Below are 23603 nucleotides of genomic sequence, written 5' to 3'. Positions count from 1 at the left end.
TGTTGATCGTAAATGGACCATAAAATATGGCCATATGAACCCAGCTTTATAGCTTTTTTTAACTAGTCAATGACCAACCAAAGCTACAGTGTTCCGATCTCTTAAGGAACCCTTAAAAACAATTTTTATTTATATCAAGTTAAAAATACACCAAAAAAGAAAAGCCCCTGCTTCCAGTGAGTGGATATACTATGTTACCCCTACATCCTCCCCTGCTAGGCAGGGAACAGCCTAGTGGATAGCCTAGGGTTATATAGGCCTTATTGTGATATGGCCTGGAATATTTTATCTTTCTTGATCCAGAATCATATATTTCCTGTTTACATATAAGGAAATTGCCTGCCTATATCTGTATTATCCAACATACATGCAAAAATAGGAGACATAGGTGCAATTTTCTGCTTCTGAACCAATTTAATGTATGTTCTATGTCGGGATAGCTTATATTGCTGGTTATCTGCTTATAACAGCTTTGGCTAACTAGACATAGTATATCCACTCACCGGTATATAGTATATCCACTCACTTTTCGGTTTTGGTATATTTTTAACTTCGTATAACTAAAAATTGTTTTAAGGGTCCCTTAAGAGATCAGAACACAATAACTTTGGTTGGCCATTGACTAATTTAAAACTTTAAAGCTGGGTGCATATTGCCATATTTTATGGTCCGTATAAGGACAACAATGCCCATGCCAACCGTGTCTCTACAGACCCAAACTCAGTCTCATACACGCTTATGATGTTGTAAGTTCAGACATTATGGTCCATATATGTACTGTTAAATACAGCCACCTAAACCTGAACCTGGCCTAAGAGGCCCCAAACACAGTGGATAGATGTCAGCCTAACGATGGTTCGGCAGATTGTTTCAGCTGGCAGTTATCTCCTGCCTCCTCAGTAGACAGGAGGGCTCGCTCTGCCGAACACTCCTTTGTCCTCTATGAAAAACTATGAGTCTGAGAGAATCCTCTGTTAGTGGCTTATTTCTCCAAGAAAAAAAGAATTAACAGGCCAGGCCAAAATCAAACATGTTGGATCCTAATCTCCCTCAACATCATTTGTTGGTGGAGAGTCAGGAGGCCCCCATAAACTTTACACTGTAAGCCCACACTGCTTTGGTTCTGTTTGGATGCGATGTTGATACAAAGAGAAACCTTCAGGTATTACAACTGATTAGCAGTTCAGAGGAGAAAGGACCTGATATGACCTTTACCTCCATAAAAATCAGGTTAATCTCATGAGAATCTGAGTTTCCCATATCAGCTCTGGGTTTACAAAGCAAAAATAGAACTCTTTAAAATGTCATTAATTATGGGCCGGTTTTGCGCCAGCCATACATCTACTGGGTGTGGCAGGTCTATCCCTTGGGAAAATAACTCTGCCAATGCAACAATGCACTAAAAAAATTAGCTTACATTTAATCATTTGACGGAACAAAAAAAAATCATTTTGTATTAATTTGGTTTTCTCAAAACTTTCAGTCTGTAAACAGATTAAAAAACATTGGAGATTGGATCATCTCCTACTAACGCTTCTGTCAGTAGTTAATTCTCTTCTGCCGAAGCATAGCAGGTAATAGGTTAATCCATTAGATCATTTGCCAACATCTCATCAGCTCAGTGAGTGTCTAATATATTCAGGTCAGCTGACCTTTACGGAAAATTACCATTTTATATCAGAGGAAGGGCCTAATTTGCACTGAAAATAAGCTTCTAGAGAGGAAAAACCTGGCTTTTATATACTGTGGGTGACACGAGTGATTATTGCTACGATTATCCATATAATACTGGCATATTATGCTGTGTTACATGGATCATTCACTTATTCCTGTCACACAGGAGCTGGCAGTCTAATTTTCCTGTCGCAGAAACAAGATTCTACGCAATACTAAAAAGTCCTCCCTTACTTAGCTATCAAAAGGATTTGCCCACTGCCACATTACTAAATATTCTGGGTAGGTGAAAAAGTCAAGGTTAAAATTAATGTAAGAGAAATTGTTCGGGTTAGAACTAAGGTAAAATAAAGAGTTAGGATTAGAGTTAAGAGTAGAGAAAGAGTTCGGGTTAGACTTAAGGTAAGGGAAAGAGTTAGGGTTAGAATTAATGTTAGGGAAATTGTTATGGTTAGAATTAAGGGTAGAGAAAGAGCTGGGTTATAGATAGGGATAGAATAAAGGGTAGAGAAAGAGCTGGGTTATAGATAGGGATAGAATAAAGGGTAGAGAAAGAGATAAGGTTAAAATTAAGAGTAGAAAAAGAGGGTTAAAATTAAGGGTAGTGAAAGAGTTAGGGTTAGAGTCAGGCTTAGAATTAAGGATAGAGAAAGAGTTAAGGTTAGAATTTAAGATAGAGAAAGAGCTGGGTTATAGATAGGGATAGAATAAAGGATAGAGAACGTGTTAGGGTTAGAGTTAGGGTTTGAATTAAGGGTAGAGAAAGAGTTAGGGTTAGAATTAAGGGTAGATAAAGAGCTGGGTTATAGTTAGGGGTAGAATAAAGTGTAGAGAAAGAGTTAGGGTTAGAATTAAGGGTACGGAAGAGTTAGGGTTAGAGTTAGGGTTAGAATTAAGGGTAGACAAAGAGTTAGGGTTACAATTAGGTAAGAGAAAGAGGGTTAAAGTCAGGGTTAGAATTAAGGGTAGAGAAAGAGTTAGGGCTAGAGTTAGTGTTTGAATTAATGCCTGTGAAAGTGTTGGGGTTAGATTTAAAATTAAAATTAGAGAAAGAGTTAGGGTTATAGTTAGGGATAGATTTAATGCTAGAGAAAAAGTTTGAGTTAGAGTTAAGGGTAGAGAAAAAGTTAGATTTAGAGTTAGGGCTAAGGTTAGGGTTAGAGTTAAGAAGGGGAATCATGCCAGTGTCCTAGTTATTTTTTTTCAGCGGGGCAAAGGTCTAATTTTCTATGCATAGTTCTCTATTAAGACAAAGTGATTAATTGGCGGCCATCTGGTACTAGACCCCATCCTAAATCGTATAGACTTACATAAGTGCCTTCCAAAAAGGGAAGGTTTTCTTTTCTTTTCTTGATTCCTGGTATCCAATAATTGGCTAAGTTTTCCTGACCATACTGGTCTATGATTGGTATTGCCAGTGACGTGAACTGTATTACCAGTTATAGCGCACACACAAGAGTGGCGCTGTGTTTGGTAAAAATTGTCCCTTTTTTATGGATCCATTTATCATACCTTACAGCAGCGATTTACTCTCCTGTTTACCGTGTAGGCAGAGTTGCATGTGGGGCTCTTTAGCATTGCAACTCATACTTGCCAACTGTTTGGTATGCATGATTGCAGTACTCAATTTTTAAACAACCTCACCCTTTTGATAAGCCACAACCCATAAATACACCTTTTCATCATGGTGTAAAATAAATAAATTAAAAAAATTCTGGAGACATATTCTAGGAGTCTTCTTTGATTTGTGAACTTCAGGACTCCACTAATACTGTATTCCTCATACACGAGACAGGCCATGGTGGTGGTTTCAGGACCTATATTTTCTACATAACATGAGAAAAGAGGCAGAGGGGGTGTTGTAACATTAAGACAAACTCCCTCACCAGAAAAAAAAATCCTCACAAAAAACGGGCGTTTGAACTGAACAGTAAGCTGTAAACTGAATGAGTTAATTACCAATAATTTTATGGTGACCCTGGTGATTTTTCTTCGAGTCGCCTCTCCTGTTATGACATGTTGTATAATTATGAGCAATTCTCTTCTGTAATTAAATGGTTGAGCAGATGTGGCTACTGCACTTAAAACCAAGTGGCCATTATAGCAATGGTTTAACCCAGCACTAAAAAGGAGTACATTTTTTTTTGGGGGGGGGAGGGTGTGTGGAGGGGGGTATACAAAGCTCAAAATAAGACCCTATTCACTCCAGATAGAGTATGTCATGATAATATTGGTCCCTCTTGGATCCTAAACTTCTCCTGCTAGAGAGATACAAATCTCTGACAAAGAGAAGAGCCTTTTGAGACTCAATTTGAAGCGAGTAATATGGCAAACGCCTACCGGGGCTCCCGAGACCAAATTGACATGAGGCTAAGCGAAGAAAGGGGCAAGGAAAACCAAAGTCACAGAAAGCAAAAGGTAGAACTATCGCCTTGCGTGGACTTAGTTTTTAACAAGAAAAGGCAATTCTGCCGGTTTCAAACACTGTAACCTTTAAAGGTCTAAAGATATGGAATCCTACATATTTCTGCATCAAATATTTTTTTTTACCTATAGTGATTCACTGATTTTTATCTTTATGTTTAAATGACTGTAAGTAATCTTTATCGGCCAGTATTATTACAGGTCATCTTATCTTATGGCCTACATCTTACAAACACTGTGTAAAACCAGTTGAACAGAAAAAGCTAGTTTTTTTTTTTTTTTTTACAACCATAAAATATTACATTACCAAAATAATTTTAAAAATAATTTAGCAAAAGGCCCTAAAATGTATATATAGTTACAAAATATTAAATATTTAATAAGTATTAAAATGCATCTTATAATCTTTTAAAACATTTTTTTTAAAGGTAAAAAATGATTTCTTTTGTTTTGTATTATACATTTCTTTTTATTTTTTTTTGTCTGTTTTTCAGAATATGCTAGTGTTATTTCAACACTTATTTTTATTATTATTTTTTTATGTTTTGTGTTTTTGGCATTTTTGTGATGTAACTAAGGCCCTTTGGCAATATAGATAGATAGATATTTATTCCTGTATATTTGGCAAGTACATGGATTAGTCGCTGGGAGGCCTGTGCACCCACTTAATTGCATGTGCTGTTCCATCTTTTTCTAACTATATATATATATATATATATATATATATATATATATTTATATTTATATTTGTTTTTTTTAATTTTTGTATAATTTTGAGAAATTTAATGCAGGTGTAACATTATTAGATCTTTTTTATTTAATTAATTGTATAATACGATAATTATTGTTGTGTTTTCTATATATTATTACATATTTATTTGTTTCGCATATGATGTGACTGCATCTAGTGGTTTTAAAGAGCAAACTCCTCTGAATATATGACCAGTAAATATTAAAAGACTATTGATGTCTTCTTTCAAGACCAATTCGGCCAATATCAAAATTGAAATAACGATTTTTTAATACTATTTTTAAGTCCTTTAATTTTGTCTGCCCATACACCATGACTTCTCATTTTTATATCCCTTGAGGTAGGCAGATTTGGTTTCCCATTACAGGATTTGATGGTCTTTGTGGTTATTGTGAATATTTTTAGTTTGCACTTCAAGTCCATTGTAAAGAACTTTTATATAACTTGAGAGTTTATGGGGCAGTTATAAAATGTGCCCTTTCGGTTCCCTTGTGGAATTTAGCTTAGGTTAATTTCAACTAGTGAGGGAAATGCAACGTTAAAGAGGGTTATGGATTACAATCAGAACTTAGAAATGAAGATTTCCATGCGTAAGATGTGTAACTTTTTTGTTCTGTCAATCCTAAATTCACTGATGGGTCTCTCAGAACTTGAATAGTGATCTGCAACTTGTTTTTTCTTTGTAGCAGTCCAGCGTGGACGAATGTCGCACCCCCAGACTAGCCCTGGCCAATATGCTCTGAACAACGTGGATCCCTACAACGGTCACTCTTACTTAACAGGATTCATCTCCTTGCTTCTCCGAGCAGAACCATACCCAACTTCTCGATATGGTGCCCAGTGCCTCCAGCCTAACAATATCATGGGAATTGAGAACATCTGTGAATTGGCCGCCCGTTTGCTCTTCAGTGCCATTGAGTGGGCCAAGAACATTCCTTTCTTCCCTGACTTCCAGCTCTCAGACCAAGTTGCTCTCCTTCGCATGACGTGGAGCGAGCTCTTCGTCCTCAATGCTGCTCAGTGCTCTATGCCTCTTCACGTGGCACCGTTGCTGGCGGCAGCCGGCCTACATGCCTCTCCTATGTCTGCTGACCGAGTCGTGGCTTTCATGGACCATATCCGGGTCTTTCAAGAACAGGTGGAAAAGTTGAAGGCACTTCATGTTGACTCTGCCGAGTACTCCTGCTTGAAAGCCGTTGCCTTGTTTACACCTGGTGAGTAACATGTTTAACAAATTTTGTAATTTTTTTTCTCCAAATCATGCTTGTGGATCTTTGAGAAGCTGAGATCTATGTTGCCCTTTGCATGCTCCTTATAAGAAGGTTGTCGGCTATCTCTGCAGGCTCTCCCATAGACAGAACTGCTCATTTAGCAAAGCTCTCCTCTGTGTGAGAGAGCTGTTGTCAGACTTGTCTGGCAGTAGCTCATCTCCAGAAGAGCAAAATGATTGGCAGTGCGACATTAGACATACACGATCAACATCTTCCCAGACGATCAGTTGTCCGCGCCTCCATACACATTACACTGTGGGCCAAAACCATCTTCATTGGTGGGTTCAATCAGCATTAGTCTAATGGGCTTTAGGTGTCCGTGCGCTTAGACAACTGGCACATCCAGTAGCCCACTGTTATACCTTGATTCTAACAGCGCTTCTACTGGGTCAAATACATTTTTTTTAACACTGCCAGGAAAAAGTATGATTATCTAATGGGGTTTTTTAACGCAAAAATATTATAGGTATGTATTTGATTAAACCTGTAGGTTGTTAAATTATTGTTAGGGGTTAATTTTTGGGTTTGGGGATTCATGCTAGTCACAGGGGGCTCAATCCCCATCAAATTGATATTCTATTATGTTTTGTTTTTTTTTTGGGGGGGTTAGTTTCAAAACTGTGAAAATGAGCAGACAAAAAGTTACCCTAGGACCCCATAGCAAACTTGAAATGGGGACCTACATCGCATGACTTCAATCAAGAAGTTCAGAACAATAAAAGCTTATGATTATTTTGCTTTGCCTAATGCACAATAATCTCACAAAATCTGGGATAAAGAACAAAGGGACTGGCACATCAGAAATGACAATTGTGACATTGATCTAATGTTACAGAAATAAGTCACACAGCAATGTCACAGTACAGGGATAATGCACATGGTGATGTCAGAGTATAGGGGATAATGCACATAGTGATGTCACAGTACAGGGATAATGCACATAGTGATGTCACAGTAAAGGGAAAATACACAGTGATATCACAGTACAGGGATAATGCACATGGTGATGTCACAGTACAGGGGTAATACACACAGTGATGTCAGAGTACAGGGATAATACACATAGTGATGTCGCAGTACAGGGATAATGCTCATGATGATGTCACAGTATAGGGGATAATGCACATAGTGATGTCACAGTATAGGGGATAATGCACACAGTGATGTCACAGTATAGGGGATAATGCACACAGTGATGTCACAGTATAGGGGATAATGCACATGGTGATGTCACAGTATAGGGGATAATGCACATAGTGATGTCACAGTACAAGGATAATGCACACAGTGATGTCACAGTATAGGGGATAATGCACACAGTGATGTCACAGTATAGGGGATAATGCACACAGTGATGTCACAGTACAGGAATAATGCACATGGTGATGTCACAGTATAGGGGACAATGCACACAGTGATGTCACAGTATAGGTAATACACACAGTGATGTCACAGTACAGGGATAATACACACAGTGATGTCACAGTACAACTATTAGGTATACGACCATGTTATGGAACATGGATAATAAACACTGTGATATAACAATAAAGGGATAATACATACAGTGATATAACAATACAGGCAGGGTCGGGCTGGCCCAATGGGAAACCAAAGAATCTTCCGGTGGGCCTGCCCCCTGGCCAGCACCACAACTCTTGCCTCCTTCATTTGCCTGCTCTGCCCTGTATTACGATCGCGTGCACCGAGCGGTGAGTGCCTTATTCTATCCCGATGCCGGCTGGCCGCCTGCACTTCTCAGTAACTCGATCCAGTGGGACAGTCTCGATTTTGACAGTCTTCCCCACTGTCCCGGCTGGGAGTTTACCTTTCCCGCACTGCACTGATAAGCCGCCACGCCCCCCCTATGCACCGACCCCATCCATTCCTTGCCCTCCCAGAAACCCACCGCAACCCATCACTGCTAATAAATCCCAGCAATAATGTTGCTAGGCTGTTCTGTGTGCACAGGACCTGTGATGAGGTCATAGGAGGGGAGGAGTCAGGAGTCACATGATCAGGGGCCTCAGCGTATGCAGGACTCTGCTGTGCTGGTTGTCATGGTGCTGGATGAGGGGAAGTTTATGTGTGGGGTCAGGAGGGGTTTACAGGGTGGATGTAGCAGAGCTGTGTGTGTACAAGGTGTACGGAGCGGAGCTGTGTGTTTATGAGGTGTACGGAGTGGAGCCGTGTGTGTACGAGGTATATGGAGCGGAGCTGTGTGTGTACGAGGTGTACGGAGTGGAGCTGTGTGTGTATGGGGTGTAGAGAGCGGAGCCATGTATGTGCTTGATGTGCGGAGCGGAGCCGTGTGTGTACGAGGTGTACGGAACGGAGCCCTGTGTGTATGAAGTGTATGGAGCCGTGTGTGTACTTGGTGTACGGAGTGGAGCCGCGTGTGTACGGGGTGTACGAAACGGAGCCCTGTGTTTACAAGGTGTACAGAGCTGAGCCGTGTGTGTATAGAGCGGAGCAGAGCCGTATGTGTACGAAGTTTACGGAGTGGAGTCATGTGTGTATTTAGTGGAGCCGTGTGTGTGCGAGGTGTATGGAGCGGAGCCGTGTGTGTACGAGGAATACAAAGTGGAGCCATGTGTGTATGAGGTGTGCGGAGCGTGCGTGTACAAGGTGTATGGTGGGGAGCATTCATACCTCCCAACCATCCCAGATTCAGCGAGACAGTCCTGATTTTGAGAGTCTGCTCCGCTGTCCCGGCCGGGAGCTTACTTTTCCCGCGGACACAGGAGTACATGGCAGAGCCCCGAGGAGCACGTTAAAACTTGCATGTGACATTCCACCGGAAGTGATGTGCTAGAAGCTGACTGGAAAGAAAGTAATTTTGGAAGGAGATTGTGACTGAACCATGGAGGCACTTCAGGGAATGCTTCAGATTCTTCACCGTGTCCTCCTCCTACAGCGCAGACAACGGGATCGCCTTGGAATCAGGGATGCCTGCCATGTGAGTGGATCATGATATGTCCTGCATCGGGAGGCTCAGGTGCGCACAACAATGAGAGCTGGGCTGCTATATTATATTTATAGAATCTTTCTTTCTCTCTGTTTCTTTCTCTCTTTCTCTGTTCTTTTCCTCTCTAATCTTTCTTTATTTCTCTCTCTGTTTCTCTCTCTCTCTTCCTCTGTTCTTTCTTTCCCTCTCTAATCTTTCTTTCTCTGTGTTCTTTCTTTCTCGCTCTCTCTAATCTTTCTTGTTTCTTTCTCTCTCTGTTCTTTTTTCTCTCTGTTCTTTCTCTCTCTCTGTTCTTTCTTTCTATCTCTCTCTCTGTTTTCTTTCCCCTATTCCTTTCTTTCTTTTTCTTTCTTTCTGTCTTTCTTTTTCACTCTGTTCTCTTTCTTTCCCCTCTTTCTTTCTTTCTCGCTGTTCTTTCTTTCTCTTTTTCTTTCTCTCTCTCTGTTCTTTCTTTCTTCCCCCTTTCTTTCTCTCTCTCTCTCTCTCTGTTCTTTCTTTCTTTTTTCTCTCTGTTCTTTCTTCCCTTTCTTTCTCTGTTCTTTCGTTCTTTCTTTCTTTCTTTCTTTCTTTTTCTTTCTCTCTCTGTTCTTTCTTTCTTCCCCTATTTCTTTCTTTCTGTACTTTTGCTCTGTCCCCTCTTTCTTTCTCTCTCTCTGTTCTTTATTTCCCCTTTTTTCACTCTCTCTGTTCTTTATTTCTTTTTCTTTCTCTCTCTGTTCTTTCTTCCTTTCTCTCTGTTCATTCTTTATCTGTTCTTTCTTTCTTTTTTCCCCTCTTTCATTCTCTCTCTGTTCTTTCTTTCCCCTCTTTCTTTCTCGCTCTGTTCTTTCTTTCTTTGTCTCTCTCTGTTCTTTCTTTCCCCTATTTCTTTCTCTCTCTCTGTTCTTTCTTTCTCTCACTGTTCTTTCTTTCCCTTATTTCTTTCTCTCTCTCTGTTCATCCTTTCTCTCTCTGTTCTTTCTTTCTCTCTCAGTTCTTTCTTTCTTTCTTTTGCTCTCTGTTCATTCTTTCTTTCTCTCGCTGTTCTTTCTTGGGTGTGGTTGGGGGCATGGCCTAAAATTTGCTGCTGCGCATGCAGCAGCCTTTGTCCCTCTTTCTTTTCTTCAAAAGTTGGGAGGTATGCTCACTGCTCTCTCAGCTGTGGAGTGCTCAATGTGATCAATAAAAGCCTGCTTTACATCATTTGTTGCTGAGCAGTGCAGGCGGCGGCTGGCACAAAGTATGTAATAACGCACTCACAGCAAAGCCGGCTAAATCATAGAAGGTGAGACTGCACACACAGCACGGGAGCACCTAGAGCGGAGTTGATTTTTGGAGGGATTAATGTCACCAGAAGGGGCGGGGCCTCCTTCAGTCCAGTAGAGACCCGATAGCAGGAAGCTGCGATGTGCTGGTAAGGCTGCTGGAGAGGAGAGGAGGGAAATGGCAGGCTGCACCATGGAGTAGTGTGAGGAGAGAACTGAGGGGCTGCCCAATGGACCCTTGTACAGATAGTTATGAGGACCCAGGACTCAGTGTGAGTACTCTCAGGATGTATTTTGGAAAGGGTTGATGAAACTTGAGTGTGGCTGCATAGGGAAGGTGATGATGAGGAGCTGTGTGGAGAACAGAGGGATGATGAGGAGCTGTGTGGAGAAGGGGGATGATGAGGGGCTGTGGTGTGGAGAAGCGGGATGATGAGGGGCTGTGTGGAGAAGGGGAGTGAGAAAAAGCCTCTCTGTGCAGCGGCGAATTCACCACAGTTCACCTGCAGAAATTTCTCAAACTGAATGCAGCCTCAGTGACCCGCGGAAAATTTCATGACGTCACCACTACTCACTGATGCTGCACTTGCAGCAGCTCATTCATCAGTGGTTCTCAGCCTGGACGGGCGCATCTTGGCACCGTCCAGGTTGAAAACTGTTTTCCCACAGATTACAGCGTGGGCCAGAACGACAGACAGGTGAGGGACATTGTTGTTTTTTATTTTTGTTTTATTACAGGAGACTAGAGTTGAGCGAAACAGGTCGGTCAGATTCAAAAGTCGCCGACTTTCGCCAAAGTCGGGTTTCATGAAACGAAACCCGACCACAGTGTGAAGTCGGCCATGCGGTCAGTGACCCAGGCGCCAAAGTCGGGTTTCGCCGAATGCTTGCACGTGACTTTTTTCAGCCAATGAGAGAAGTGGAGAGTAGCTGGAGTGGGAGTGGGAGAGAGAGGGGGAGGGAGAGGGGGAGAGAGAGGGAGAAGGAGAGGGAGAGAAGAGAGAGAGAGAGAGAGAGAGAGAGAGAAGAGAGAGAGATTTCGCCGCCTCTAGGGTTAAAATTCATGCCAGGTGTGTTTACAGTCCTCCACTCACTGCCGACTTTTCTCCCCATTGATTTGCATTGGGTTTCATGTTTCACGACTTTTCCCTATAGTCGGCCGATTTCGTTCTACTTGACTTTTGAGAAAGTCGGGTTTCATGAAACCCGACTCGACCCTAAAAATGGCAAAGTCGCTCATCTCTACAGGAGACAGTGGCTTCAATGGAATGGGCGATGATATGAGTATGGTTTAATTTAGATTAATTAGGAGTCTGTGCCATTCTTTTAACTAAAGGACTTTATTCTTGCTGTGTGTTTATTTACCATATATCTTCAGAGACCATACTCACAACTCCTGGCACATCTCTGCAGCCCCCGCTTCTCCCTCTGCCGTCTGCTTCCTGCTTCAGCGGTCACGTGGTACCGCTCATTAAACTCATGAATATGCACATATTTATGAGTTTAATGAGCGGTACCACGTGACCAGCTGAATGCAGGAAGCAGACGACATAGGGAGAAGCAGGGGCTGCCGCTGCAGAGAAGACCTTGCGCCAGGAGGGGGTGAGTATAACGGGGGCAGAGTAATATTCACCTGTCCCGGTTCCATCGCGGTGCACCGCTGTGTCTCCGGGTGCTCCTGCTGTGACCCGGGAGACACAGCGTAGCACGGCGATGGAACAGCGACCGGTAAATATCGCGGGTGTCGGGGGCTCAAAACACCGGCACCTGGCCCTCAGCGACGGAGAGGTGAGTATGTCATTTTTTTTTCATTGCAGCAGCGGCAGCAGCAGCAAATAAAGGGTATTTATGGAGCATCTTATGGGGCAGCATTAACCCTTGTGCAGCAGCATATTATCGGGGGGTATTTATGGAGCATCTTACGGGGCAGCATTAACCCTTGTGCAGCAGCATACTGTATGGGGGGTATTTATGGAGCATCTTCTTGGGCCAGCATTAACCCTTGTCTAGCAGCATATGGGGGGTTTTACCTATGTAGCATCTTCTTGGACCACCATTAACCCTAGGCTTATACGCGAGTCAATAAGTTTTCCCAGTTTTTTGTGGCAAAATTAGTGGGGTCGGCTTATATACGGTTCGGCTTATACACGATTATATATGGTATATAGTTGAAAAAATTCCCTGAGATTATCAGCTTGACAAGATGGAAGCTAAGGCTCTGCAGATAGTACCCCTTAGTCATGGTGGACCCCAAGAATGATTTTCTCTGGTGGGCCCAAACTACTCCAGTCCGACACTGAATTCAGGGATAGTATCTGCAGTGGTGTAACAGTTCAGAGAAAATGCACACAGTAATGTCACGGTACAGCGGTAATAAGCACAATAATGTCATAGTACAGGGATAATGCACATAGCAATGTCACAACATTGAAATAAAAAACAGTGATGTCATGATAGAGGGATGGTGTACCCAGTGATGTCACAGTACAGGGATGATGTAGACAGTGGTGATACAGTACAGAAATAATGTACAAATTGATGTCACAGTCCAGGGATTATGTGCCCAATGATGTTACAGTATTTATTTGACTCATTTATATACCGCCATTAATTCCACAGCACTTTACAGACATTATTGGCACTGTCACTGATGGGGCTCACCATCTAAATTTCCTATCAGTATGTCTTTGGACATACTTTACAGTACAGATGTAATGCACACAGCTATGTTAAAATAATGGGGTACTGTACAAAGTGATGTCTCAATACAAGAGCATAATGAGCATAATAGGGGGAAACACATAGTGGTCCCACAGTTCAGATGTGATCTTATCAGTGTCATTGCAGCTTTCAGACCAGAAAGTATACAAATAGCGATGTCACCGTAAAAGAATAATGCACACAGTGATGTCATGCCACAGAAATGTGAAAACTAATGCCCGGTTGCAATGCCCATATTAAAGAAGCCCTCTTCCTCCTCCTCACAGGAAACTTTTTATTCTCTTAATATATTGCAATCATCATATCATATAGCATTATGTACTTACAATTGCTCATTTTGCCTTTCTATTCAGTTAAAGGGGTAGTTCACTACTAGGACAACCCCTTCTTTATCTAAATGTTTGCCACTGATAAAATAAAAAAAAGCTTATACTTCCCTCCTGTGTCTGCGACGTCCCAGTGGTGTCAGCACTCATGGTCCCTAAGCTCTCATGCGGTTATTATGCACATGACCCCGGTGCCCAATCAGCACTGGCGTCACTATCCCTGCCTTCGGAGGTATTGAACATCAAGAGGAACTGTGACTTCCTCTTAATGTTCAATACATCCGAAGGCGAGGAGAGTAACGTCAGCACTGACTGGGCGCCGGGGTCATGTGCATAATAACCACATGAGAGCTTCGGGACCATGAGTGCTGACACCGCTGGAATGGTGCTGGCATGGGAAGTGGGCCTCAGCTTTTTTATGTTACTATTACCCCTTTAATTATTCTCTTTTCTCTGCTCTATGTAGAAGCAGGAAGTCTCTTGTCCCTGCAAAAATGATCTCCTACCTCAACTCCATACCGAGCTGCTCTCTACAACCCCCCCCCTCCGCCAGGTGATTTTCCAGTGACTCATGAGTCATACAGGGACAATTGATCTCCTGTTTCTGCATAGAGCATAGAAAGACTCAGCTCATCAGTTTTTAATCATATGATGTCATAGACATAATGGAAAGAGGAGAACTAACTGGGTAGGAAGGTAAAATGAGCAATTGTAAGTACACAGTGCTGTATAATATGATGATTGCAATATATTAAGAGGATACAAATTTTGAAATGAGGAAGCGGAGGAGGAGAAGAGTGTAGGAGGAGTGCTTCTTTACTTACTTACTGCACCTTGTGCCTGAGTGCATATGGGCCCCCAAAGTTGTCGGGCCCTACAGTTGGGACATGTTTGTCAATGCTCAGTCAATCAGCTGCCACCTTTCATCATTGACAATTTCAAGTATCTGATTGGCCGTTTAAGGTCATGTGTGACCCTTGGACTATATGGGTTAAAAGGTTCTTAAAACTGAAACGACCCTGGGATGTCTTGGAGGCCGCATGCAATGCATTGTTGGAGGCAAGTGAACAGTTGGTGACAACTCTGATGGCGGAGAAGGCACGTAAGACGTTTGTCCCGGTTGTAACCTTTCAAACCCTAGAGGAAATATTATGCTACACACTTACGGGCTGCAGTAAATTATCCAGCAATATACATAAAGGCTGCGTCTATGGAATGTGGGGCCTGGAATACGGGGGCTCTTAGGAACGGCCATTTTCAAAGCTATGAAGGTTGATGTCAGTGTGAGAGCAAGTCTTCTGTGTCATGTTGTCACCATTGTCGGTCACTGATGCTGAACCGCAGGGGTAACAATCAGTGCGGATGATTTATTGTACGCAGGAGGGGTGCCTGCCGGGTCAGATGGATAATGTCAGGCAGCCATACAGAGGCCCTTCAGTGACATTTCGAGTTGACCTTCAAAGATCCCAATGATCATAACTGAGACACTTGACGGGTGTCCCTGCTAAATCAGCCGTGCCCGCCTGCTACCATGACACAATTGCCAGAGACTGGTCTAAATGTTGCCCATTGCAGGCATAACTCAGCCTTCCACCATTTTTGTTAACCCTTCCTAAACAAAATAACTCACAATTTTTCAAAAAATTTTCTTTTAACTATTTGGAAAATTCCATTCATATAAGTAAGTAAATTGATATTTCTTCTGACCCCGCACTTCACTATGTACAGGAATTCTTATATTATGAGAAATAGTAATCTGTATTTACACCCATAGATGAATTAGGTTGAACTTCCCAATGGGACCTTACATGTAATTTCTTTGTTTTGCATGCTAGGTTTCCAAAAATATAGGGGTGCATTTATTTCACCCGGTTATGACTTCTAGATAAATTCCTGTAGATACTAGTTCAGGACTTTACAGAAGAGCCAATAAATTAAACGGAAATTGAATGTGTGTGAAATTTTAAGAAATTTGCCACGAATTCAAAGAATTTGCAATTTGATTTGCATGTATTGCCTAAAAAATTACCATTTTACACAAAGTATTAGATAGCATCAGCCAGAATCTCACAAGACCTAAGGTGTTGCCCATGGTTTTCCAAATAATCACTTGTGGCTATCATAGCCTGTATAAAAGCTGAGACAGGGAATGCAGCAGCCATTATTTGATGAATCTGGATAGTGCGAGGACATCACAATTCAGCGATAGAGATAGGATGGGAAAGCCATAAAACACTGAATAAACATTATATACGGTACCCATATTCATTAAGGAACCTTGGGCATTTTTAAGGATGTGTTTGCATTAAACAGCTTGTATAGGGTTTAATAGAGTCCTGGGAGACCTCAGAGTGTCATGGATGTCCTTTACAAGCAATTGGCGGCGAATCAGATTTTTGGGAAAAACTCAACAATGCTGAAATATTCAAAATTGAAAAGATTTGCTTCATCTCCATAAAATATACAATTTAAAAAGAGGAGATATTGGCCTCCACAATTGACTTTCTAATCCATGAGACGATGCAGGGTCAAGAGCTTTCTATGCTTCTTCTATCAGAAGGGTGGCCACATTCATATGCTTGTTTGGCTGAATGTCCTTCAATCCCCCAAACACTTCTACCCTCCCATACACATGTGAGAAGTAGAGTAAATCATTGGCTCATCTGCCATGGAACATAAAGATTGGACAACTCAGCGAGCCAAGCCAAACCAACATTAAAAAAGTGGTTGACCTATTCCAAAAATTTTAGGTGAGACTTATCTAAAAGATAGTTTTGGAAAGTGCCCTCAGTCTATAGGAGGTTAATACATTTTTCGTTTGCAAGAGAAAACATCTCAATAACTATATGTACAAGTGCGGTATATATTTTTGGTTGGCTGAATTAAAGACAATCCTTGTGTTATATGATCCCATTGATTGGCTAAGGACTGGCTATAGACACTAGGTAACTGTTGGCCAAATGTTTATCACTTTCGATCTCCCTACATAATGTATACTTGGCTCGGCAGAATGTACATGTGTTCTATATAAGGAAGGGGAAAAAAGTCACTGCCAGACATTTCTGATGGTGGCCTATCTTCCTAAGAACCAAAAGTTTGGGCAGTTGAAATCTAATAGTCTGATTCTTCTTTCCCTGACATCTGCTCTTTGGAAAAGATGTCCGGCCCCTTCGGAAATGATAAACTTTCATGAATACTAAAAATGTGAATTAGGTTTCATTTTCTTGTATTATTCATTCCTCTGAAAAAGTTTATTCATCATAAAATGACCCATTGATTGAATCAGGGGCTAGTTTAGACTTAACTTTTTTTTTAAAAAAATTCACATGTACATTAGCAGCAACGAACAGACTCCGCCCCTATCTTTTATATGAAAGCATCTAATGAGCGTGTGAAAAAGTCATTGTGAAGGCAGGAGGAACAGGAGAGCTGTGACAACGCATTTTGTGAATGATGGATGCTTTGTTATCTACTGTATGTAGAGGTGACTTGTCATTGTACAGGAGGAGAAGATGAGTTGCGACATCATGTATCACATGATTGGTGACTCTTGTGTTATCAGCTGGGCACAGCTGCTATCAGTCATTGCACAGAAGGAGGAAGTGAGCTGTGATATCACCCATAGTGATGAGCGAGTATACTCGTTGCTCGGGTTTTTCCGAGCATGCTCGGGTGTCCTCCGAGTATTTTGGCGTGCATGGAGATTTAGTTTTTGCTGTCTAAGCTGCATAATTTGCCACTTATAGACAGGCTGAATACATGTGAGAATCCCTAACAGACAGGCATTCCACAAATGTATTCAAGCTGTCTAGCAATCGCAAATCATGCAGCTTAAAATGACGAAAACTAAATCTCAGAGCACGCCAAAATACTCAGAGGACACTCGAGCATGCTTGGGAAAACCCGAGCAATGAGTATACTCGCTCATCACTAATCGCCTATTGTGAATGATGGATCCTGTGTTATCTACTGTACATAGAGGTGTTATCAGTCACTGTACAGGAGGAGGAGGTGAGCTGTGACATCATCTATTGTGACTGGTGGATTCTGTGTTATCTACTGTATATAGAGGTGTTATCAATATCTGTACAGGAGGAGCAGGTGAACTGAGACATCATCTATTGTGAATGGTGGATCCTGTGTTATCTGTATATAGCGCTGTTATCTGTCATTGTACAGGAAGGGGAGGAGGTGAGCTGTGACATCATCTATTGTGTAAGGAGGATCCTGTGCTATCTACTGTATATAGAGGTGTTATCAGTCACTGTACAGGAGGAGGAGGTGAGCTGTGACATCAACTATTGTGAATGCTGGATCGTGTTATCTGTATATAGAGGTTATCAGTCATTGTAAAGGAGGAGGAGGTGAGCTGTGACATCATCTATTGTGAATGGTGGATCCTGTGTTATCTGTATATAGAGATATCAGTCATTGTACAGGAAGGGGAGGAGGTGAGCTGTGATATTACCTATTAAGAATGTTGGATTCTATGTTATAAGCTGTATATATAGGTGTTATCAGACATTGTACAGGAGGAAGAGGTGAGCTGTGACATCACTTATTGTGAAAGGTGGATCCTGCGTTATCTCCTGTATGGTATCTATCTACTGGAGCTGTTATCAGTCATTGTTAGCTTGCCCTTGATGATAAGGCAGCTGCTGAAAGGACAGGATGAATACGTCCCCTAGTGACCAGTATGAAAATTGCAAAACTTCTAATTGTGTTTATTTATGCAGATCGTGAAAATAAAAAAAATGCCAAAAACATTAAAAACAACATTAAACACAAAAAACTATTTTAAAAATAGGTGAACTTTATGTGCTACATTCCCTCTAAGAAGAATTAATTTACATATTAACTTTTCTTCAAGGGAATGTAGTATCTATATACCAGCCGGGTCATCGTGAACCATTTGATGTCGAAGGGAAAACATGAATGTTTTCTTCTCCTGTCTTTAGATGAAGGTTGTCTGGTAGGCCCAATCATCTGTGTTGAGTTGAGGTGTTGGTCCTGCGCGATATATAAGGCATTCTGTCAACTTATAGACAGGGAACGCTTGAACCCCTGGTAATTTCTATCTCTCAATCAACACCAGTAAGGCAGAGATTCTTATTTGTGAGTGACAGCCTCGACGTCTGTCAACGCAGCCAGTTCCATGTGCAGTTTCTGAAGCCATTAATGGGGCCAGGAGTCAATTAATGGACACACGGTATCACCTGCCTGTGTTAATAATTATGCCTGCTATACCATAGGCCATATTTAACACATGCAAGGGTGTAATGCATTCCTTCCCACGAAAGCTGACTAACGCTGTAATCTTTATCCCAAGGACATTGCTCCCTCTGTGTGGACTGTGTGAACCGAGCAGAGCAGAGCTGTAAAATACCACACAGGACATTGACTTTGGAGTGAAGCTGTTACTAACATGGATGGAATTGAGGCAGTTTAACGCCCGTAGATTAGTCTGTGATCCCACCACCTGCAAATCATTAACTACAATGTATGCTGCTCACCGAAGGCAAAGCTCGGACGTCAACATCAATCAATAGCTAACTATCGATTGTTGATGTCGTCGTTCGCTGATTTCTAGGATCCTCGTTCCTTTCCCATTGTAGAAGGTGGTAACAAAGAGCATCTTGACCTGTCCTGCCCTACATTAGACAGAATTTCCATTTGCTTGAATGGACGCTGCGTAATACTTCATTTCTCCAGTGGAGGTGCTATGGAGAAATTTAACACTGTCAAAGATTTCAGGTGATAACTGGTGATCAAGGAGGTACTTTATGTCTAGCAAGTACAAATTGATGAGTTATCAAAACTAGACCAGGCTAAGGTCAAGGAAGCTTTTTAGGAGGCTTACATTGTATTGAGCTGAATGTATTATATGATTTGGTACCAAATAGTATGTGCCTTGCAAAATGAAAGGGGGTATCTCATGAAGACATCTCCTACATCTCCTATACAAAGGCCAGGAGATACAGATGTTATAGGTGAAGGCTCCAGGACTTGACCATCATTCCATTACATGGATGGCTATTCATCTGATTGGTCATCCTATAATACTCCATTTCCCCCCACTAAATCAGCTGTTATTCCGGAGTGCCAAGATTGGGACATGGTAGCAGGGTTCATATTTTGAGAGAAATGCTGAATAGAGATGAGCAAAGCTTGTGAAATACATTGAATAGTCATAGGAAATTTGATTTGCAGCAAAATGATTTGAGGGGAATAGATAATGCTCCAAACCTTCCAATTGCTCTGAAAACTGTGTATATGACACTATTCTCTTTTCCTCAAACACTAGTCTTCAAACACTAATCTATCCAAGTAGACCACAAACTAACTGCTACATTCCCTGTCTCCGCTTTTATACAGGCTCTGACAATCCTTCAAGACTTACTGTGCTATACCATGTAATATGATATCTGGATGGCATTATTAATTATTATTATTATTTATTATAGCGCCATTTATTCCATGGCACTTTACATGTGAGGAGGGGTATACATAATAAAAACAAGTACAGTAATCTTATGGGAAAGCCCCATGTAATATAATCCTTCTCCGTTTGATGCAATCTTCTACACCAGATTAGGCAATTCATGCAAAGCAAGCCGCAAATTGTTCATAGTTGCTTGGTTCAGCAAATTTGTATCAATTTGACACAAATTTGACTTGCATATGTTTAGAGGTGGGACCTAGAAATAACGTGATTACATTATCATTGAACCTTATGGATAAGTGTACACGATCAGTAATTCCTGCGGGTTTGACGCTGTGTACTTATGCAGAGTCAAAGCTGCAGCGGCCAGATGTTACAGCATAGTGTATGTTCACTATGAATCCACAGACTCCCACAGCTTACCTGCGGAGACTGACATGCGGCGCGTCTTTCAAGACTGCAGCATGTCATTTTTTTCTTACAGAGACTAGTGTCTCCACTAGAGAATTATCACCCATAGAAAGTATTGAACGCTGTGCATCCGCTCGGTTCAGTGAACACATGTGGATTCACCTGCGAATATACGCTGCATCCAAAGTGTTGCCACTTCCGAATTGTGCTCACCCGGCCTATTCCTAGTGCTCCCAGTGGCCAAAGTGGTACACTTAGTGATTGAATGCTTTTTAGCTGTTATGTTGGCAGACTATTGTGTATTTAGATATCTATGTTGGAAGTGTTGATGATACCTAATTCATGTCTTATTGATTTACAGATGCGGTGGGATTGTCCGATATTGGACACGTGGAAAGCATTCAGGAGAAGTCCCAGTGTGCCCTAGAAGAGTATGTCCGAAACCAGTACCCTACTCAACCAACACGGTTTGGTCGTCTTCTACTGCGCCTGCCATCATTGCGCATTGTATCGGCACCAGTAATAGAACAACTCTTCTTTGTGCGTCTCGTCGGAAAGACGCCTATTGAGACTTTAATCCGAGATATGCTCTTGTCTGGGTCCAGCTTTAATTGGCCTTACATGCCTATGCAGTAACAATGTTCTTCCGAAATCCTTGGACTTCATATGTCTAATGAACCAGTTTGCTTTCCACCTTCCACTTTAGCTAAGAATTCCAGAAGACCTCGGAGCCAAAAAACTGGATCATCAAAACTAGTAGAAGATTTGGACAAACACTGCTATTTCTGAAGAAGTATAGTTACTGCAACAAATCAAACTTTTGTCCATATTTTAAGACCCAATTGATGGGTTTCATCACATCAACAAAAACCGAGAAACAAGTCATGTTCCTCATGATGATCAAATCTTGGTCTGAATGATCCTTGAGACTTGTTGGAAACAATAGTTATTTTCAGACCATGTCATCCGTGGTAAATATTTGCATCCATTACTTGAGCTGGTCCAGCAAGAGTTCTGCCAAGAGGATGTGCACTTTTTTTTACAAGCTTGCCGAATTTTGGAAAACATTCAATGTTCGACAAGACGAGAACGAATCTTTGTATAGACTTTATTGAAAAAAAAAGACAATGAGTTGACACATGTAGGTTGGCTACATGAAGTCAAAGACCGGCTAGCACTGCAATCCACAACGTAAAGCACTGAAGAAGCCTTGCCCACTTCACCCCCTCTAGGATGGGTCTAACAAGAGACTATTTATAAGGAAAGTTGGGGACTGCCTGCTTTTTTTCAATAAATTTATGTGTATATTCAACTCTTCATACTCTTTCCCCTTTTGTTTTTTTCCTTATATGAGTATGTTTGTAAGATATTTTTGGTGTGTGAATTGTGGTATTTTTTTCGTAACTTGGCAGCAAAATCTTGTTTATTTTGCTGGTTGATCTGGCTAACTATTCAATACAGTATCAGTTATTAAACTGGAGTATTTGTGTTATTTTTGGAATTTTTCTTATGATAGATACATATTGCCAACATTAGTATACCTATAAAGTGGAAACACGACTGAAATGAATATAAATATTTATTGACATGATTACATCAAAAAGCAAAAAACAAATCTCTCAACAGAAAAGATGGGCGGAGGGTGGGGTATAGTAAGGTGCTTAAGTAAAATACAGCCATATAACTAAGATTGAATAATATTGTCACGATCCATTTTTGGATCGATGTCAGATCTGGATCCTCATATATAACCTTTCTTCCTTTCAGGCCATCGGGGATTAATGTCAGTTTTTGCCCCGGTGGCCGCTGGTGTTACTATAACTTTAGTTAGTCTGCTGAAGGGTTTTTCCCCCCGGTGGCTGCTGGTGTTACTGTATTGCGATTAATCATCTATGCAGGTGGGTGCCTCCCACCTTCCTATATAAGGTCACCTGGTACACCAGTTGATTGTTGGTAATAGGTCATTTGGCAGCCAACCGTTCTGAAAAGACAAGCTATCTACAGCAGTGGTGTTTGCAGCAGATCTGGAGCAGTGGTTTTCCTGCTGGATGCTGTGTTTGGGTGCCTTACTCTGCGGTCCAGTGCATGACTGCAGAGGAAGCTAAGTGTTTGTTTGTTTTTCCCTGTCTGTTATTTTCCTTGGTGCTTTATTAGTACAGCGGTGGGACCAGTGTCCACACTTGCCAGTTCCCTAGTAAGGGATAGGTGCAGGGTAAGTGAGGGACTGAGGTATCCTGGTCAGCGACAGGTTGAAAGAACCTGTATAAGGAACGTGAGGAGAGTTTAGGGCACTTCCTTAGGAGATTGTAGGAGGTGTCCATTTCCCCATTCCCTATTTGCAGGGCCCACCATTGTAATTGTGTCCCCTTGTTTGTCTGTTAGTTTTGTGACCGACCGATCGTCGGGTCGCATCATGCAGGGCCAGTCGCCCTGTGACAAATATATTGCACATAAGGAGAATATTTTGCTAAGCCATAATTAATAAATGCATATCATAGTAAAAGGTCAGATAAACATATAATAAAAATGTATAAGTGACTAGTGCTTCAATGATAATTACAGCTATGCCCCTAATGTAAACAAAGTGTGTGAAACATACAAAAAAAATAAAGCCAAATGGCAAAGGAACATACATACACCAAACGAGCACAGCAAATTGCAGAAAAATAAAATATAAAGTGGCTAATGCACAATGTAAGAAAAGGAGAAAAGCCAGATGATGATGGAGGCTGTTTACCAGCTCAGACCGCCGTGCCCAACGCGCGTTTCGCCGCAGCTTTTACAAGGGTCCCTTGTATACCCCGCCTTCCTCCCATCTTTTCTGTTGAGAGATTTGTTTTTTGCTTTTTGTCATTATTTTTTGATGTAAGCATGTCAAAAAACATTTATATTCATTTCAGTCGCACAACACATTATTGGTAGTTCTGTCTATTTATATTGCCAACATTGATGTGGGAATTACTGTATGATGTTTAAATCACACCTTGGAATGTCTGCCGAAAAATGCCCATTTGCATCAAATCTGCCAGGACTGTATCTGAAAATTCAAGATGGTTCTGGCAAATTTGGGACAGATGGAAAGGAAAGATATACGTAAAGTCGAATCTGTTGTCTTCTCCTCATTTCTTCCTTAGTGTCTTCTCATTGAACTTTCTTCACTAAGAATTGGGGTGCTGTTATGGAATTGGACATTTTTGCAGCAGTTTTGACCCCTTCTTCCACTGAAGAGATATTTTAAACCATTTCTACTGGAATTTCAAGTAGACAAAGACATCAACTATGGCCTCTAGCAAAGTAAGGCAAAGAAGGACTTGCAAGACCTGAAGGCATCTCAAAACATTCCTATACAACTGAAGAATTAACCATGAATT

The 23603-nt window shown here is 41.4% G+C and overlaps 1 protein-coding gene across 2 annotated transcripts in view; it reads left to right on the top strand.

The window, feature by feature from the left end:
• LOC141082957 (nuclear receptor subfamily 2 group F member 5-like) overlaps nucleotides 1–21712 on the top strand; it is a 32186-nt gene extending 10474 nt beyond the window's left edge. The window contains exons 3-4 of one of the 2 annotated variants that reach the window (XM_073567043.1): nucleotides 5539–6063; nucleotides 20594–21712. In XM_073567043.1, the coding sequence (XP_073423144.1) occupies nucleotides 5539–6063; nucleotides 20594–20868 (800 nt within the window). In that variant the 3' untranslated portion in view covers nucleotides 20869–21712. Of the gene's footprint in view, nucleotides 1–5535; nucleotides 6064–20593 lie in introns of both variants that reach the window. The other variant, XM_073567042.1, reaches the window with a different exon arrangement.
• The last annotated feature ends 1891 nt before the right edge of the window (nucleotides 21713–23603 follow it).

Source organism: Dendrobates tinctorius, unplaced genomic scaffold, assembly GCF_039654945.1.
Source record: "Dendrobates tinctorius isolate UK_male_01 unplaced genomic scaffold, ASM3965494v1 ptg000019l, whole genome shotgun sequence".
NCBI lineage: Eukaryota > Metazoa > Chordata > Amphibia > Anura > Dendrobatidae > Dendrobates > Dendrobates tinctorius.
This window is presented reverse-complemented; position numbering and strand designations above follow the sequence as displayed.